At 42.6% G+C, this 19,084-nt stretch overlaps 3 protein-coding genes across 3 annotated transcripts in view; 1 reads left to right on the top strand and 2 right to left on the bottom strand.

The window, feature by feature from the left end:
* The window catches only part of LOC139338735 (zinc finger protein 91-like), a 299,694-nt gene that overhangs the window by 102,244 nt on the left and 178,366 nt on the right, over nt 1–19,084 (bottom strand).
* Nucleotides 1,124–6,771, top strand: crfb16 (cytokine receptor family member B16). The gene is made up of 7 exons (XM_070973936.1): nt 1,124–1,202; nt 2,095–2,221; nt 4,638–4,828; nt 4,950–5,074; nt 5,359–5,506; nt 6,176–6,327; nt 6,679–6,771. The coding sequence occupies exons 1-7, from the start codon at nt 1,124–1,126 to the stop codon at nt 6,769–6,771; spliced, it is 915 nt and encodes a 304-aa protein (XP_070830037.1).
* On the bottom strand, nt 7,932–9,946 carry LOC139338546 (uncharacterized). The gene has a single exon (XM_070973685.1). The coding sequence runs from the start codon at nt 9,805–9,807 to the stop codon at nt 8,248–8,250; it is 1,560 nt and encodes a 519-aa protein (XP_070829786.1). The 5' UTR covers nt 9,808–9,946; the 3' UTR covers nt 7,932–8,247.

A 19,084-nucleotide genomic window follows, 5' to 3' on the forward strand; every position in this document is an offset into this window, starting at 1 on the left:
CCACTAGAGGCCGCTGTGTAAATTCTGGATTCCTGGTGTCACAGTACTTTGTCCACCCACCATTCACCCCGACCACCACCCTGAGACTCCTGTGTAGTGCATAAATGTGTTCCATTCACTCAGACAAACCTTGACCCTGAACATAATCCAGGCAGCAGTTATGGTTTCAGCAGAATGTAATTATGAATGTAAATTAGTTGTATATAAACAGGATATTTAGGAGACAGGGTTGTACTTGCACAGATGACCTATATGTTATTTTTCTGGTGAGGACGGGCTGAAATTTCAATGTGATCAGAGGATCCGCTTGAGGAGGCGAAACTAATCCAGCTGAACGTTCAATGTTGCCCCTTGAACTCTGGAATTCGCAGTACTGACCAATAGCGAACTATCTTGAAAGTGCTGCCCTCTGAGGAAACAGAAAGCCATCACCATCCAGTTTATCCAGAAGAGGCCAGGATGATGACTGAATACTATAAAAATACTATTTTTGACGTGATGAAAAGAGTCAAGAATAATTTCACTTTATTTTGGGTGAGCTGCTTTCTGCCTTGCACACATCAAAACAGGAAGAGCCTAATTACCAGCCACATACCAGCAGCTCTATAGGTCTTACACTGTCTTCAGAGCTCATCAGGCATGCTCTGAGTTTAGCCTGTAGAGTACAGCTGACACCCCGAGGGAGCTGACAACAAGTCAGACCGGCTCTACAGCCCACATCCAGCCGCAACATCCGGATTGGGGCCAGATTGCAGTGACACTCATGGCTTCTGGTGTTCAGACATCAAACAGCTTCACACGTGTTTGGACCAAAAGTTCAGAGGGTGAAATAAACTCTGACAGAAGCTTCAAACTCTGGACCAGGTGGATCTTCAACTGAGAGATTATATTATCGTGATCTTCACAGTGATTTAAGGCTTCTATTCGCTTGAAGAGCTGAGGGACAGATCCAGGAATGAGCACTGCGTGAAAAACAAAAGGTCTATCCAGGTTTTCTTTGAGGGACCTCTGGACTGTACTCTGGACTGTATGCTGTATTCTGGATCAGTCCATGCGGGTCACGGGTCGGATTTGAACATGGTGGACCTGATGTGACCAGATTCTTCCTCCTTTGGTTGTGGAGATGAACGCTCTGGTCATGAGATTGAGACACACTGTGAGTCTGCTGGTGATGATGATGGTTCTCCGGAACTTCATAAACCGTGAGTTCTCTTACACTTCCAGCTGACACAGATAGACCAGAACAACTATGGTAGAAAATACCTGGTTCTTTGATAACAAAAAAAAAAAAAAAAAAGCCTGTGGACATGAAACTTAAAGAAGTTAACTACAACTCCTAAAGTGCATTTCAGCAAGAACATCCAATCACAGAGCTTAAAATCCTGTTTTTTGCATTAGTGACTGCTAAAGATGAACCTGATGAGAAAACTGCTAATAAAAACTGAAAGATTCAATAACTTTCAGTAAAAACAAAGCATCACAGTTGTCACTGCTGTGACTGGCTTCTTCAGTCAGGATCACAGGGTATCGCAATCATATGATAAAATAACAAAACAGAATTTATCAGAAATAATGTTGAAATAGCTCAAACTGGTGGCCAGAACCTAAAACAACAGGATGGTTACAATCGAGGAGGTCTGGGTCAACAAAACGCTTTAACACGAGTCAAATGTTTATCCATTTCCTTCTAATGGACAAGATACCTGACCTCTAACTACACAGTTAATATTTCTGAATGATCGTTTACCAATCGCTGTAGGAGAAACTCGTCCTCTGCGTTTAACCCGTGTAGACGGATGTAGGGGTCTTAATGAAACAAATAGAGGGAGAACAGGCAGATTTCCCCTGCTGGGAATCGAACCCAGGACCTTCTTGATGTGGGCTTGCTGAGAGTTAGATGTTCAAGTTGATTTCACTCTGATGTCTACATAGTAGATATGAAGATAAGCAGCTGGTTAGCTTAGCATAAAGACTGAAAACAGCCACAGAGCCCGCCTGACTGTACTAAACTGGGGTCCTATGGGCAGAACCTCCTGTCTCTCTATCAGCTGATGTCTGAGATAAGATTAAAACGTGAACTCACTGTGACGACAGATGTTTGGACGCTGCCAGCTCCCAGCAGAGTTACCATGGAGTCTGTTGACATGAGACACGTTCTGAAGTGGCGCCCACTGCAGGCTCCGTGCAACACTGCAATCCTTTACTCGGTTCAGTTCCAGGGGTAAGTCAGACAGTGCAAAAACTGAGTTTTTCTTTTCTTTTCTTTTCTTTTCTTTTCTTTTCTTTTCTTTTCTTTTCTTTTCAAGACGTAGTTTATTTTGACTCAGTCCCACAGGTGTGTTAAAGTAGGAGGTAATGGGCTTGGAGCTGAGAGCCACAGACAGGAAGTCAGAAAGCACTGATCAATGGACTAACGTGTTCTTAGATTTATTAATTTTTTTACATGGGACTTGCTGCCAGAGAGAAAATATCAAGGAATGTAGAATAACATATCCTTTTAATTTGTGTATAATGTATGTACAAAGCGTATCACACAGTATGATTTATTTGACAGTCCAAAATATAAATATATTCAGCTTGATTTCACAGAGGACTGAGAAAAGAAAATATTCACATTTCAGAAGCTGGAATCAGTGATTTTTTTTCTTTTCCTTTCGTTTTAGCTAAAGGACAAACTATCAATAGATTCAGACTTGTTTGCTGATTGTGTTTGTATTTGCAGTTACAGTACTCATTGTACTTCTTTGACTACAATGAAAGCTTTGTTCAGGGAAGGGTTGACAGTGCAGCTATGTCAGAGGGTGAAATATGTGAAAGCTGACAGCTCTCAATCACCGAGGAGAAGATTTAATTAAGTCTCAGGAACATTCCTGTGGCTGTTTTGAAGTCTTAAAAACACTCTGGCTCTGCTGAAGGTACGTCGTCTGTCAGTCGGTCCACTGCTCTACAGACACTCATGATCCCTCCACAGTTATTCCTCCTGACTTTGCTGATCTTCTGGCATTTCCTCTAGTGACACTGATGTTTCTGTTTTTATCAGAATATCTATGAAATCCCGATGAAATGTGATCCTCAACTTTTTAGTGGCCTTAACTCTGTGCTTAGTTCTAATTAGCAAGTGTTAACACATTAAGCTTAGATGGTGAACACAGTAAACATTATATCTGATCCTATATAAACATTATAACTGACCCTAAACACAGCCTCACAGAGCTGCTAGCATGGCTGTCGGCTCGGAAAGCGCAGTGAACCTGTTTTCTCACTGTTCCATATGTTGAAACCACCACATGTACTGGATGTTCTATATCCTTTTGTTGGGACTATTTTTTGCATTACTAAACAGAATATGCCGCCTGAATTCTTGGCACAAAGTGGAACATGTTTTCAGTGGGTGTTGGACTCTGCCAAGGATGCATTTTGTCAGTGATCCTGTTTGTGAGATTCATGGGCAAGATTTCAAGGTGCAGCCCGCAGAGATTCTGGTTTGTCAACCTCAGAATTGCATGTGCTTTTGCAGATGATGTGGTTCTGTTGGCTTCATCAGGCCATGATCTTCATCAGGCAATAGGACAGCTTGCAGCACCTCCAAATCTGAGGCCGTGGTTGTCTGTCAGAAACTGGATTGGTCCCTCCGGGTTTGGGAGTGAATCGCCACCCAAGCAAATGAGTTTAGTTTGTTGGGATCTTGATCACAAGAGACAGTAAGATGCTCTGAGATGAACAGGTGGACTGATGCTGTGTCAGATGTAGGCACTGTGTACTGGACCATTATGGTGAAGAGGGAGCTGAGCCGGAAGGCAAAGCTTTCCACGGTCGATCTACGTTCCAAGCCTCATGGTCATGGGCTGTGGGTAGAGACCAAAAGAAGTGATTCAGGTGTCTGATCAGGATCCTCCTGGGCGCCTTCTTTTGGAGTTTTTCCAGGTACATCAAACTAGGAAGAGACCAAGGAGCAGACCCGGAACTTGCTGCAAGAATTAGATGTGGCCTAGGACCACATCAAGATCACCCAGAAGAAGCTGGAGGGACGTCTGGTACCCTGCTTAACCTACCACCAGCACAACCCCATCCTGGATAGGTTGAAGAAGATGGATGGGTTATTTAACACACTTTTCCCAACATTCAGTGCAACATGACATATCTGGAAAGTTTTGGGACAGTTGAACATAAATGGGGTTTTTGTGAGATTGAACAATACCTGCAATTTAAGTTTGGTAACATAAACCTTAAGATGGTGGATCTGTCGTGGTCAGAGCAGCGAACTGTAGCATCAGGCAGTCTGCTGACAGGTAGCCTCCACCTGTCAGCAGACTGACACGATGACTGATCTTTACACTTAATTTGATTCTTAATAACTGCAGAGTTCTGCTTGAAAACACCTGAGAGAACAAAAAGACAGCTGGTGAAGGTTTGCAGGCTGTGGTATCGGAGTTTGGGTAATAATTGCAGCCAGAGTCACAACTGCGGACACAGATGTGTGCACATGGTTTTAAATTAGTTTCAGCTTGCAACACCAGTTCCACAACCAGTTGTTCTCTCATGAGAGGACATCTGCTACTGAAAGACCATGAAACAAAAAACACTCATGATAAAGAAACATAAGACGAGAGCTCTCTGCGTCTCTCTTTACCCTTCAGGGAATTTGAGTTGACAGTCCTGAACGGCAGCTGGGTGGATGCTCTCGAGTGCTGGCAGACTCCTCACACCCACTGTGACCTGACGTTTGACCTGGGCTCCGACTCCGACTACAACCTCCACGTCAGAGCGCAGTGCGGGTCCCAGCTGTCGCCCTGGACCAAACTCAGCCCACCTTTCAACCGCAGAGACAGTAAGACGCTGACAGCAGCAGGTTTTTCCTGCAGAAACAGCTGTGAAACTAAACATTGGAAAAAAGAAAAATGATGAGATGGCCTGTACGGCAAGCTGATGTGTGAATTTCTTGCTGGCAGCGGTCCTAACGGCACCAGAGATGGTGGTGACGTCTGCGGGCAACGCCCTTCAGGTGACCTTCAGCAAGCTTCCTCTCACTGCTGTCGTCAGCGTAATGGTGTGGAGGAGAGACGACGAGCAGCAGGTCATTGTTTACTTCACATCTTCTTTTTCTCATTTTTGAACCATTTCTTGTATTTCTTATTATATCTTATCTTTCTTGTCCCATTGGTATGTTTCCTGTCTTTTCCTTTTTCTCAATATCTCCTCTTCTTCCTCTTCTTTACCCTTCTCCTTTATCCGTCTTTCCTTCTTTTTTCTCGTTTCATTTTGTGCATTTGTTTCTTGCCTGCCTTTTCCTCACATCCTTTATCTTTTCTTCTCTTCTTCATTTATTGAAAAAGACACTTGTGTTGCACTCTCTTTCAGGCTGCTGTGTACTCAATGCCAGCTGAACAGACGATGCTGCATGTCGCTGCCCTGCAGGAAGGAGCTGTGTACTGCGTCAGAGCTCAGACTGTCCTGGACAAACAGCTCCACAGCAGCAGCACTGACACCCAGTGTGTGTCCATCACAGGTACAGGTGTACAGGCAAACACACACACACACACACACACACACACACACACACACACACACACACACACACACACACACACACACACATAACCATAACCAAAACCTCTACTTGCCTAACCCTAACCTTACCAGAACCTTAACACCAGTCTTCATCCTAAAATGTAATGATTTGCATTATGGGGACCTACATTTTGTCCCCATAAGGAAAGTGGGTCCCCACAATGTAACTGTGTACAGAAATCTATGTCCCCACAACGTGGAATACAGACACACACTTACTTTTAACCTTTACTGACATACTATGTGTCACGACAAAACTGTCCTCACCCTCAAAAACAATATGTCCCATGATGTTACTTTCCTGAAATGTCCAAACTTTCACAAAATGTCCTCTTGCTTCTCGTTCTTTCCAAAATATTCCTCCATTCCTTCTCACTTTCCAAAATGTCTGTTTACATCACCAGTGTGATGTAAAATGTTGGTCCAAATCAAGCTTATTCCCAACAAAAGGTCGTTTTCACTCAGCAAGTAACAAATAAGAAACAACCTTTAAAATTCTGTAACGATCCAGTTTACATACGCCTTGTAATGAATGAAAGGATTTAAAGGAAAACTCTGGATTCAAAAAGGAATGATGGCGGAAACTTTTCTCATGATTTACTTGCAGGTCCAGATGCGGCGTGGAGGAGGCCGACCACCGTGACCGTCACTGTCCTCATCACGGCGGGTCTCCTGTTCGCTGTGTTCTGGTTCATCGTCCATTGTCATCCACATGCCTGCCGAACGTATTTCCATAAAGAGCCAATGCCCCACTCACTGGTCAGTCCCACTCACAGAAAATCATGTTAACTCAGAGTCAGTTAGTTCTTAAAACTGTGAATTTACAACAAATTTGACCTCCTGAAACCTGGCAGCTGTGTGTGTCAACGGTTATTTGATTCTTTGTTTTTCTCCTGTTGGACATCATTCGTATCTTTCAATATTGTGATTTCTTGTTTCTTATGTGGAAATAAGGTATTTCACATATGAAAGCTGCTTAAACTTTTATCAAAAATCCGTCAGAGCCTGAGATCACAACCATAAATAAATGCTGTTGTCTGTACATTGGATTTGACTCAGTGGGACAAATGTTACTTTAACTCTACTGGCTATGTGGTTTTGATGTTGTAGCGTGATTGGGACGTTCAAATCCCAAAGAGGCCTGAGGACTTGGAGACTTGTGAGATGATCCACGTGGTGCAGAGTGTTGTCTCCGAGCACTGAGGACCAGCTGAGTCAAGGCACATCTGCAAGAACAAAGCACTGAACTTCATTCATCGTGGATTTTGTGGAATACATGAATGTTTTGAGAAGATGCCTTTGAGTTTGTGGTGCATTCATATCCTGTGGGAAAAACTGGAACCAGCAGAAGAAAGGCGAAGGAATTGTCACCATAGAGCTCCACACATGGAAGGAGTCAATAAAATGTCAGACTGCTCTGTGGTCAGCAACCATGACGACAAAGGTCCCTTCATCTTCAGGAAGTATTCATTGTTACCAAACAATGGCATTTCCTTCCTCCTTCCTTGCCTGCACTGAATGTCTGTTTGAATTTTAATGCTGTGTTTTCAAGGTTTTGAAAAGTGCTTCAAGTTGGGACAAAGTGCTTGAAACTGCTTGAAAGTGTAACTGCAGGAGTGTCTCAACAATCAGTTTTTTATGGGCTCAGTCAGGTTGGACGGGATGCCAAGTCTACTTAAAGACAAGGAACATATTGAGACCGTCGTTAACGTTCCTGTTTGACCGCATTGTACCAACAAGACACATTCCTGCTTACATCGTACGTTTACATACAAAGCAGTTCAGATCGTGTCCTCAACCGGCCACAACTTCTGTTCTTCACTACTTGTTGTGTTATGAGAGAATTTTAAGTAATAAAACTTTCATTAATTGTTCATCATTCAATAGATTTCTCCTCTTCATTAAAACACAGGACAAAAATGTATTTGAATATAAATCAGTAGCTTTTATGTCAATACTCATTAGTTAAATTACAATCAGAATGAAAACCACTGATAGCTCTGTGTAATGACAGCAGCTGTTGAACAATGTACAATGGTCACAGATGCAAAATTTGTTCATATCATCACGTATTTCCTTTGGTTTTACTTTAGTCAATTCAGAAACACAAGCATACAACACATATAGAGCAATGCACAATACAGTTACTAGAGTGTACGATATACCATTGACTTTACAAAGGTGTTCTGGCTTTCATGTTAGCAATCAGCTACCTACTTTGACACAGAGCAACATTTTGAAGAGTAACATCAACACCCCTACACCAGCTTCAGAGCTGACGAAGAAGCAGAGTCTAAAGAAGCTTAAAGCAAACATGTTGAATCATTTCTGCATTTTTGGTGAACTGGCAGCATTTCAGCGCAGGTTCAATCAACCAAAACAGTGTAAAGACAAAAGACTTTCATCTGTAAAACTGCATCATGGTGACCACTGTGGCACTGCTGGTACAACAACAGAAGCCTAGGACCCGACCCTTGTACCCTTATTCTTGGAAAGTTTTGGTCTTGTCTTGGTTGGCATTGATCTTGCTGATTATCAAGCTCACTGTCTTGGTCTTTGTTCATTTAAGAATCAGTCTTGGTCTCGTCTTGGCCTGTGTTGGTGTCTTGGTCAGTCTCATCTTGGTCAGTCTCAGACTTGGGCTCGGTCTTGTCTTGGTCTGCGTCAGTTTTGATCTTGTTACGGTCTTGGTCTCTTGGTAGTCTCAGTGCTGTCCAGATTGGCTTTCCTCTTTGTACGGCCTTTGTTCCCACACTGGATGTCAGTAGGCGGACTCTGGAGGGGATTCTCTCCTTTGCTTACTCGATCCAGGCACTCTGCTTTTCCTTTCATCTTCATCAGGTACTGAACTCGCTGCTGCCAGCCTCGCTTGCCCTCATGTTTCTCTCCCTCAATAATCATGTCAATGTACTCTGGAGTGGAAAGAGGATCTGGCTTCAGCGCTATCTCCTTCAGTTTGTTTAAACACTCTACAGACTTCTTTATCAGCTCCTTCACCCCAACCTCCTTTTGATTATATTCCTCCTGCATTTTTTCAATCAACGTCTCAACAGACATCTTTTCCTCTGTGGCTTTTAGGTACTTTTCTTTCAGATCGTTTTTTGTTCGTTTTTCTGTAACATCCTGATAATCCCATCTGTACTTCTGATTATGATGTACACTCCAGGGACATTCACCTGGACACTGTGTACATTTTCCATCTTTTCCAATTGCAGCACAGTGGACTTTATCCTCATCTTTTGCAAAGACACAATTATCATGACAGGTGGAATGACACTGCTGACAGTTGGTGAGGAATACTCCAGTTCTAGAAATATCTATTTGAACAGGCTTTTTAATAGTAACTTCAAACTCAAAGTCCTCATTTCTGCTGATCTCTGCCTCGTACTTTTTCACTTCTTCAGATGTCACTTTTATCTCCTCAAGCTTGGCTAACCCATATTTAACCTGCTCCTGCAAATTTTCCACTGTAATCTCGAGGTTCTTTCTTTGTCTGAGGACCTCTTTTGTCATTGTCAGGCTTTTGGTGTTCATGACATTCAAAGCAACAAAGAACTTCTTCAAGCTTTTTGTCCCCATGTCCCAAAACATCTCATCAAAGCTTCCATCTTCATTGTCGTCACTCGTGCTTTTTGCTGCAGAAGTTTTGTTGTGTGCAAACAATGCTGAATTATTGAATTTGAAGTGAATTGGGAGCCCGTTGGATGTTTTAGGACATGGAACACCTGAAGCATTGATTGCCTCCAGAACTGGAGGGCGCTGGCCGTCTGCAAATGTCACCAGAATCCTGATGTTTTCCTCCACATCTTTGCCAAAGATTGAAAGCACAGAATCAAACACATATTTCTGTGTTGCTGTGAGTCGTGCTAAAGAAGCCTGAGCTACAAAACACACAGCATCAATGTCACTGACACCACGCTGAGCAGAGAAGATGTTACGCAGCTGTTCTGTGATCATCTTGTCTCTTACGATGCCTCGTGTATCTCCAAACCCTGGAGTGTCAATGATGGTCAGTGAGTAGTCTATTTTAAAACCCTTCTGATGGTTGATTTGGTACACAGTGGCTTCAGAGGTCTGGCTTTCAGCTTGTGATTTCGACGGATCCTCATCAATTAGCTTAAACCGAAATGAATCCTTCCATTCGACACCCAGAATGTAATTGATCAACCCATCGATGAGGGTTGACTTCCCAGCCCCAGTTGCTCCAAGAACCATTATGGTGCGATTAGGTTTCATCATATCCTTCCCAAAACTGAAACGCTTGCACCCATCGATATTGATTTCCTCTTTCAAAGGAATTTTATAAACAGGGAGAGGACCTTTGTGGCATTTTAGCACTTTGCTTCATTTTTTTATAACATCAGCAAGCCGTGCTGGTTTTCTTAAAGGCATCTTAGCTTGAAGTTTGCAAATGTTGTACTTGAAAAACAGGCGGATGACACCAGGACCAAACTTAATTTCAATTAGAAAATATTCGAAGCTTGTCGTGAAAGTGTCTGTCTTCTGGTCCTAAAGTCAACGAAATTCTCTCAGGTCCAAATCTGTAAAACATTAAAAGTACAAACATAATCCCAGTGTTTGTCAAGAAGTTACATTAATGCATATGGCTTTGAGATCAAACATCCTTTCCACAGAATCCTCTTTTATCAGACCGTCATTTAGTTACTTTTGAGTTTCTGTTACTGGACTGCACACAATTAGGCAAAAAGTCCTCCACTAGACGTCTATCTGATGGCTGTAAATGGTGTATAGTGCTATTCTGGTCTTATTATGAACAACAATCTACGACAGATTAAGGAGGATCCACTTAGTGTGGACAGTTTATAGTAGAACTAAAACATTAATTCAAAAAAATGTTATATTATTTTACATTATTTCAAACAGAACCAAACCTGTCCGCTCTCAGTCCAGTTGCCTGCCTCAGGATGCAGCAGATTTACACTTTGGTCTCCAAATTCCTAAAATGAAATGAGTTAGTTAGTTATTTCTATGGTTTATTTATTCTGTTAGCACAACTTTAAGCCACCCAAAAATATTATCAGTTATGTGCTTAATACCTCAACTACATTTAGCTGATAATACTGCACTACTTTAGGCATGGTGTCACAAGTGGTAACACTGTCGCCTCACAGCTAGAAGGTCCCAGTTCGAATCCCGCTGTGGGCGGTGGTAGCATGTCCTCCACCATGCCTTTGGTGCCTGCTGCTCGAGGAAAAAGGGCCTTTCTCTGTGGAGTTTGCATGTTCTCCCTGTGTTCACCTGGGGTATCCTCCATAAAATATACCCCCACTAAAAACATGCAAGAAGATCACCACCTGACCAATGGTGATGACAGAGAGTTGGGTCCCTGGGCGCCGCTGTCGGCTGGCAGCCCACCACTCCTGGTCTGCCGTGGAGGAAGGACTGACTAAGGATGGGTTAAAGGCGGAGAAAATAATTTCACGGAAGCATGGCGTGTAGCGTGCAACTGAAACTCTGTGTGTGATAATAAAAGTAAGTTGATTCTTCTTCTTCTTCTTCTTCTTCTTCTTCTTCTTTTACTACTGATTCAATAAGTACATGAAGCTTAATAATACTTGTATGTTTTTACTGCTGATACTTTAACTACATGAAGCCGAGAACAGTTGTGTACTTTTACTGCTGACTCTATTGACTGGGATGTGTTCAGGACTGCTACCAACAGTCTGGATGAGTACACGGAGGCTGTGGCGTCCTACATCAGCTTCTGTGAGAACTGCTGTGTTCCATCACACACCAGGGTGAGTTACAACAATGACAAACCCTGGTTCACAGCCAAACTCAGACAGCTAAGGTTGGCAAAAGAAGAGGCCTTCAGGAGTGGGGACAAGGACAGATTCAAAGAGGCAAAGTACAAGTTTAGCAAGGCGGTGAAAGAGGCTACTGCACTCTGAGAAGCTCCAACACCACTTCTCAGCTAATGACTCTGTGTCTGTCTGGAAAGGGCTCAGGCAGATTACCAACTACAAGCCTAAAGCCCCCCACTCCATCAACGATCGACGCCTGGCCAACGACCTGAATGACTTCTACTACCGCTTTGAAAGACAAAGGGACAGTCCAGCAACCATCCCCCATGACACCTCCCAACAGCTCCAGCTCCAGTCACCTACACCAATTTCCACCTTAAAGGACCCCCCTCCCCACCCACCTCAGTGACGACTTTTTCCATTCATAAGAGGGACGTCATCAGACTCTTCTGGAAAGCAGCTGGACCGGATTCTGTCTCCCCATCCGCCTTGAAGCACTGTGCTGATCAGCTGTCTCCAGTGTTCACCGACATTTTTAACACCTCACTGGAGACATGTCACGTGCCAGCCTGCTTCAAGTCTTCAACCATCATCCCCGTTCCCAAGAAGCCAAGGACCACAGGACTTAACGACTTCAGACCCGTCGCTCTGACGTCTGTGGTCATGAAGTCCTTTGAGCGCCTTGTGCTCTCACACATCAGAGACATCACCGACCCTCTCCTGGATCCCCTGAAGTTTGCCTACAGAGCCAACAGGTCTGTAGATGACGCAGTCAACCTGGCCCTCCACCTCATCCTCCAGCACCTGAACTCCACAGGAACCTATGCCAGGATCCTGTTTGTGGATTTCAGCTCTGCCTTTAACACCATCATCCTAACTCTGCTTCAGGAGAAGCTCTCCCAGCTGAGCGTGCCTGACTCCACCTGCAGATGGATCACAGACTTCCTGTCTCTGACGCTAAGACCATCAGCACCAGATCCCCTCAGGGCTGGGTTCTCTCTCCTCTGCTCTTCTCCCTGTACACCAACAGCTGCACCTCCAGTCACCAGTCCGTCAAGCTCCTGAAGTTTGCGGACGACACCACCCTCATCGGACTCATCTCTGATGGCGACGAGTTTGCCTACAGGTGGGAGGTTGACCATCTGGTGACCTGGTGTAAACAGAACAACCTAGAGCTCAACGCTCTAAAGACAGTGGAGATGGTTGTGGACTTCAGGAAGAACTCAGCATCACCTGCCCCCATCACCCTCTGTGACTCCACCATTGACACAGTGGAGTCTTTCTGCTTCCTGGGAACTATCATCTTCCAGGACCTCAAGTGGGAGCCGAACATCAGCTCCCTCATCAAGAAAGCACAGCAGAGGATGTACTTCCTATGGCAGCTGAAGAAATTCAATCTGCCAAAGACAATGATGGTGCACTTCTACACAGCCATCATCTAGTCCATCCTCAGCTCCTCCATCACCATCAGGTACGCTGCTGCCACTGCCAAGGACAAGGGCAGACTGCAGCGTGTCATTTGGTCTGCAGAGAAGGTGACCGGCTGCAGTCTCCCGTCTCTTCAGGACCTGTACACCTCCAGGACCCTGAGGCGTACAGGAAAGATTGTGGCTGACCCCTCCCACCCCGGACATACACTCCCCCTCTGGCATGAGGCTGCGGTCCAAAACCTCACGCCACAAGAACAGTTATTTCCCGTCTGCTGTCAGCTTTATTAACAAGGCCCAGAACCCCCCCGACACTCTTCACACTCCACCTCTGCCTCTGCTTGTCATTGACACTGCCATAACCATATGCGTTACATTAACGCTCTGCTTGGACTTCCTTTTGAAAAAAACAGACTGTGCTTCTGTTAAAAAAAAAAGACTTGTGTATATATATTTATATTGTTGTATTTTTTACTTATTGTTATATTTTCTACTATTGTTGTATTTTTTACTTATTGTTATTTTTTTTACTTACTGTTATATTTTTACTTTTTTAATAGCTTCTTATGTGTCATGCACCAACCTCACCAAAGCAAATTCCTTGTATGTGTAAAATCGTACTTGGCAATAAAGCTTTTTCTGATTTTGATTCTGATTCCACATAGGAGAGAATATAAAAACCAGATTTGATGAAGCTCAAACCAGAAGCCAAACTAAGCTTACTGACTTTCTAACAAAAAACAATAAGCACAAATACAAACAAATATAAAGCTAAAATGAAATCATGCAGTTACGTTTATAAGGATAATAAACAATCACATGAACACTGAAACACAGAAAAAGAACTGCTGTCCAGCAGCTTACCGCTCAGGTTGTCTCCGTCAAGAAGGAGGGTGAGCTCTGCCTCAGTTTGTCTGCAGCTGCTTTATATGTGGTCACACACACACACACACACACACACGCATGCACGCACGCACGCACGCACACACACACACACACACACACACACCTGAGATGCTTGTTAAACATTGTTAAAATGTTGTGGGTTCTTTTGATTTTAAATTTTGATGTTACATTTTCACATATGAGACAAACAGGGACAGAAAGGGTGAACAGCTTCTCATGAAGTCAGACCATTTCAGAGAAAGTGAAAGTGAAAGTGTGTTCCACTCACAGCTGCAGCTGCTCTACCACAACTCTGCTGTGGCATCTGGCAAGCTGAGCTTTGTCAAAGTGAAATTCAGGAGTCTGAATCAGTGTGAATCAAAATGCTGATTTGGATTTAAACCGTTATCTCCAAAGAGTCTGACAGACAAGATAAGATAAAACTAGGGCTGTCAGTTTAACGCGTTAATTAGATTAATTAATTACGCTGCAAATTAACGTGCTATAAAAATTAACGCAATTAATCATGAGTGGCAAGTCAATGCGCAAGCATTTTAAATTTGGCCCTTTGAGTGACCCGTAGGCTGCAGTGAGGTCGCATCCTACCTGCGCCACTAGTCAAAAGCAGGGTGACAACAGACATGGATGCGACACCGGAGAGCGAGCCTACTTGGATCTTTGAATGGCAAGTTTATTTATAAAAAGAACAAAGACGGGACTGTTAACAAGAACGCAGTGATTTGTACCTTGTGTAAAAAAGAATTTTCCTATCACCGTAGCAGCTCCAGCCTGAATTATCATTTAAACGCTAAACATGTAGTTGCTGCTAGTGCCGCTAGTGCGACCGTGAGCTCACTCCACCAACCCACACTTGCTGAGTTAGGAAAACGAATGAACAAAGCCACGACAGAAAAACTGACAAACTCAATCGCAAAGTGGGCTGCTGCTGATTGCAGGCCGATTTCAATCGTGGAAGACGAGGGCCTAAAAGAGGCGTTTCAGATAGCGTCATGTGACTCTAATTTCCAGCTACCGTCGAGAACTACAGTGATGAAAAGAATTCACCAGCTGTAATGTGAATGTCAGTGAATTGTAATGTCCTAGAATTCAAATTCTTTATTTGGGGACCTTTAGCAGATATGAGATTAAAATGCGATTAATTAGATTAATTCATTACAAATCCTGTAATTAATTAGATGAATTTTTTTAATCGCCTGGCAGCACTAGATAAAACCTTATTGATCCCACGCTTGAAAATTAAGGAAATTAAGTCATTATTTCAAGGGTCAAGGGATTAGGGTTAAAATAAAGAGGATACGGGATACGGGAACTCCACTTGTGTGAAGTTGCCTTGTAAACTGATTTCCTCCAGCTCTCTGGACCTGTGCTGTGGGGTCTCCCTGCAATCTAGTTATTTGTCCTCTCCCACCTTGCTGCAGGTCATGTGATTTCTGGGAAGACTGTCTGATTCCCCTCTGTGCCGCCTCCTTTTACTGACCACACATCGGGGCGTTTCCTCACGGACGATATGCTGTGTGGAGCTCCAGCAGTGCTCAGAGGATTACACACATCGCTGCTCTAAGTACTCTAACGCTCTTTCAGTTCATGTGCTGTATGTCTGCTGTGGAATCAGAGTGATGCTGTTTCTGGTTGTTTAACCAAACACTGTAGATGTGGTTTTAGTGATGTAAGCAGTAATGAGTGCTGGGTGCAGCTGAACATCCCATAAATCCTCCTTTAAGCAGGTGTACCAGAAAGGACATGAATGATAAATAACAGTAAATTCAATCTATCTTTGGCTTCTGACTTGATGTTTATGAAGCATGTGACTGTTCTGTCAGCACTTTGCACAGGGTATGGAGTGATGAGATGTGCAGACTGTGAGATGTTCATGTTCCTCAGGATAAATTCAAATAACTCTGGTGCCTCTGACTTCATCTAGCGCCACCATCTGGTCAATATCAAAATATGTCAAATTCTTTGGTTTATCAGAATCAGAATCAGAAATCCTTTATTAAACCCAGAGGGGAAATTGTTTTTGTTGCAGTGCTCCTTACAGGAATGGAATTAGAATAAAATTAGAAAAGAAAGAAAAGAGAGAAAAGAGAGAGAACTATATATATAAAAAGCAAATATAAAAACAAATATTAATATTGAGAATATATATATAAAACAAAATATACCACAAAATATTGACAGAAATAAAACAATATATATACTGAGAAAAAAATAAACAGTATATACAAACAGGTGTGCAAAGTATGACCAAATACCTGCAACTAATTATGTTCCCATCAGCCTCAGCTGAACTTTGTGTGTTTTTAACTGCAAATATTCGCATGCTAACATGCTACGATGATGAAAATTAGCTTCGAAACAGCAGCATGTTGACAGTGTGACTGTGAGCTTGCTGAAATGAGTCACTGCTGTGGCTGTTTTTCCATGTCAGTGAATGATTACATAGTGAGGAAGAATTATTATTTTGGTAAATTATTTTTTCATTGGCCAGAGTTATGAAAGTACAGGAACTAAAATACCCTCAAACCAACAAATCTTGGATTTGAGAAAATTTTTGAGAATAGTTTCTCAAATATTCAGACCTTTACTCTAAGAGCCACAGATTGTTTACTTAAAGCTGCTCTAATCAATATTTTCACACCAACAAATGATCAAATGATTGTGTAATGTGAAAGGGGTCGTTCACACCCAGAAAAAATATGACGCTGAATGACCGTAGTTTGAACATCTAATCAAGATGTCCCGTCAAAAACAGTTCCAGAAGGAGCTTCTTTAAAAAATTAATTTTCATTTATCAGTCAGCTGGCGATGAGCTGGACCCTTTCAAAATGTGAGACTTGAATTTATGCATTACAAGTTAACCATTGTAAGGGAAATTCTCCGTGTTGCTTGTTGAGAGTTGCTAATTCTCTGAAGAATTACAGACTCGGTGTGATGAATCAGGTCTCTTTAATACATGCAGCATGGAGGGAAGACTCATGCAGAGTGTTCTCTGCAGATCTCCACAATGTCTTGGCTTTTATACTGTTTAGCAACAAAAAAGGACAAATGGATATCACACACACACCTGGGATTCATGAATTTTTCCTTAAAGAACAATGACCATTTGCGGGAGTTCACTCATCCTGTTTCTTAGGGTTCATGCTATACCATAAACTCCTCAGGTACAATGAATTGTACCTTAACCTTCCCCCTCTATCCTGTGTCCTTCATTGAATGTCTTTTGATCCTCTTTCTCCCCACAGTGACAAAGGTCCATAAAGAGTTTTACAATTCATAGATTGATTCCCAGGATTAGTAAGTCATCTAATTCCTACACCATTCTAACATATTTTCTATTAAGGAAAACATTCATTGGTCCGGGCAGGAAGTCGGTGAAGCAGCAGCTGACAGGTGGTACGTATTTTATTTATTTTTTCCTTTTCTTCTGCCAGGTTATTTCTTATTTTATTTTGGTAAAAGAAAGCAGTCAAGACCATTGAGTTTGCTGTCTATGTCACATTTTGCATGTCCACGATTGAGTTTGCAGGAAGAGAAATTAAGCACCAGATGAAGCGATCGGCTCAGTTCTAGTCAAACCACTCTGATGTGAACAATAACTGGTTGCATGTTTAAAGATAAAAAGACAATTGTTTTTGAATTCTCCATAGGGTTTGCAAGAGTTTATCAGCACAAAATGTTAACCAAGTTTCTTAATCGACAGAAGATCAAAAAGCCTTCAAACTAGAAACATACTAATCATTTAAAATGGCATTGTGAGGTTTGGATCATGGGAGACTAACTAACATACTTTCTCCTTTTCTCCAGTCTAGACTGAGAGATGGACTCTTTGGCCAGCAGCACCATAGAGATGGCAGCGCTCGGCCGGCCATTTGGCCTGGGGATGCTGTACGACTGCCGCCGAGATTCACTCGTCACTGGTAAGGAGTGAAACTTAAAGAGTTTACAATAATGTGCTCCAACTTTGTAACCTGAATATTAATCTTGAGGACCTACAGGAACAGGATTTGAAATGTTGTGCCCCTGGCAACTCCCACCAGTATGAAAAACGCCAATTCTGCAGATGATCCCATAAAAGCTAGTTGTGGCCGCCCTGCTACAAACTGAGTCCCATTATGTCACGTTGTGAGTTGATCAGATAGAGATGTGACAAAAAGAAATGCATTGCTGGTGTCCTGGGGACCTGAAATAAATAGGTCCTGTGAATTCTTGACAGTGTTTGGTGACTGACAGCTGGAGCTCCTGATGGATGGACATGAAACTGTTATTATCTGATAACGTGTCAGAGATACAAGCTTGTGTAAAATGCAAAGAGACAATCTGCTGCATTAGAGCAGATGCAGAAGTTTATTCTCTGTAGAAGCCTGAAAATACATTCAGCAGGTCATTTCATTTCACTTTTGGATTAGATTTGGTTTTCACATGTTCCCAAAGGTGTTTCTTTGTTCATTACTGAAAACTTTATTGGTTCCAGAGAGTTTACCAACAAGATGAATATTCATGAATTCAAGGCCTCTTTGTTTCTTACAAATAAACTCGACTCAGCAGTTCGATATCATAAGTGTCACATTTTTCTACCAGCATGTTTTAAGAGATGGTTCGAAGAAAGAGTTTTTACAAAATTGGCAAACTGATCCTGTTCCCAGTATGACACAGAGAGGGCTTCTTAGAGAAAAGTTACAGGACTTTAGCTGCCGTTATTCTGAGGGTTTCTCTTGCTTGTGTCTTAAAGACTTTTCCAAGCCCTGCTGTCATGCAATAAATGGCGATTTAACTTCTACCTCTTCTTTTTTTGGCAGGCATGACACTGTGGGATCACAATGACCTGGAACAGCATACACGGAAAATGCCAAAACCTAACACTAACTTTGAGATAGTTGCATCTGAATCAATTGAGCATAAATCTTCAGCATTAAATGTTGATGCCTCTCTGAAAGCAAGTTTCTTTGGTGAACTTGTAAAGGTTGAAGGATCAGCCAAATACCTGAATGATCATAAGACTTCCAAAAATCAGGCCAGAGTGACTCTGAAATTCAAAACTACCACAAAGTTCCAGGAGCTGTCAATGAATCATCTTGGAAGAGGCAATGTGAAGCATCCAGAGGTCTTTGATAAAGGATTAGCAACACATGTAGTCACAGGTATCCTTTACGGGGCACAAGCCTTCTTTGTTTTTGACCGTGAAGTGTCTGAAAGGGAAGATCATCGAGACATTGAGGGCAACTTGAAGGTGATGATCAAGAAGATTCCTCGCCTTACAGTAGACGTGGAAGGATCACTGAAAATGGAAGCTCAGGACACAGCAAAGGCTGAGAAATTCTCCTGCAAATTCTTCGGAGACTTTTCCCTTCAGAAAACTCCTACATCCTTTCAGGATGCAGTAGAAGTCTACCAAAGCCTGCCAGAATTACTGGGAGCCGG

Source organism: Chaetodon trifascialis, chromosome 11 (genome assembly GCF_039877785.1).
Source record: "Chaetodon trifascialis isolate fChaTrf1 chromosome 11, fChaTrf1.hap1, whole genome shotgun sequence".
In the NCBI taxonomy this organism is placed as follows: Eukaryota; Metazoa; Chordata; class Actinopteri; order Chaetodontiformes; family Chaetodontidae; genus Chaetodon; species Chaetodon trifascialis.

What these genes read in the sequence shown, in the direction of transcription:
- crfb16 (XM_070973936.1), top strand. Translation starts at nt 1,124, where the DNA reads ATGAACGCTCTGGTCATGAGATTGAGACACACTGTGAGTCTGCTGGTG. An exon ending in TACTCGGTTCAGTTCCAGGG is followed by an intron (nt 2,222 to 4,637) that starts GTAAGTCAGACA and finishes TTTACCCTTCAG; the next exon opens with GGAATTTGAGTTGACAGTCC. An exon ending in CCAGTGTGTGTCCATCACAG is followed by an intron (nt 5,507 to 6,175) that starts GTACAGGTGTAC and finishes ATTTACTTGCAG; the next exon opens with GTCCAGATGCGGCGTGGAGG.
- LOC139338546 (XM_070973685.1), bottom strand. Translation starts at nt 9,807, where the DNA reads ATGATGAAACCTAATCGCACCATAATGGTTCTTGGAGCAACTGGGGCT.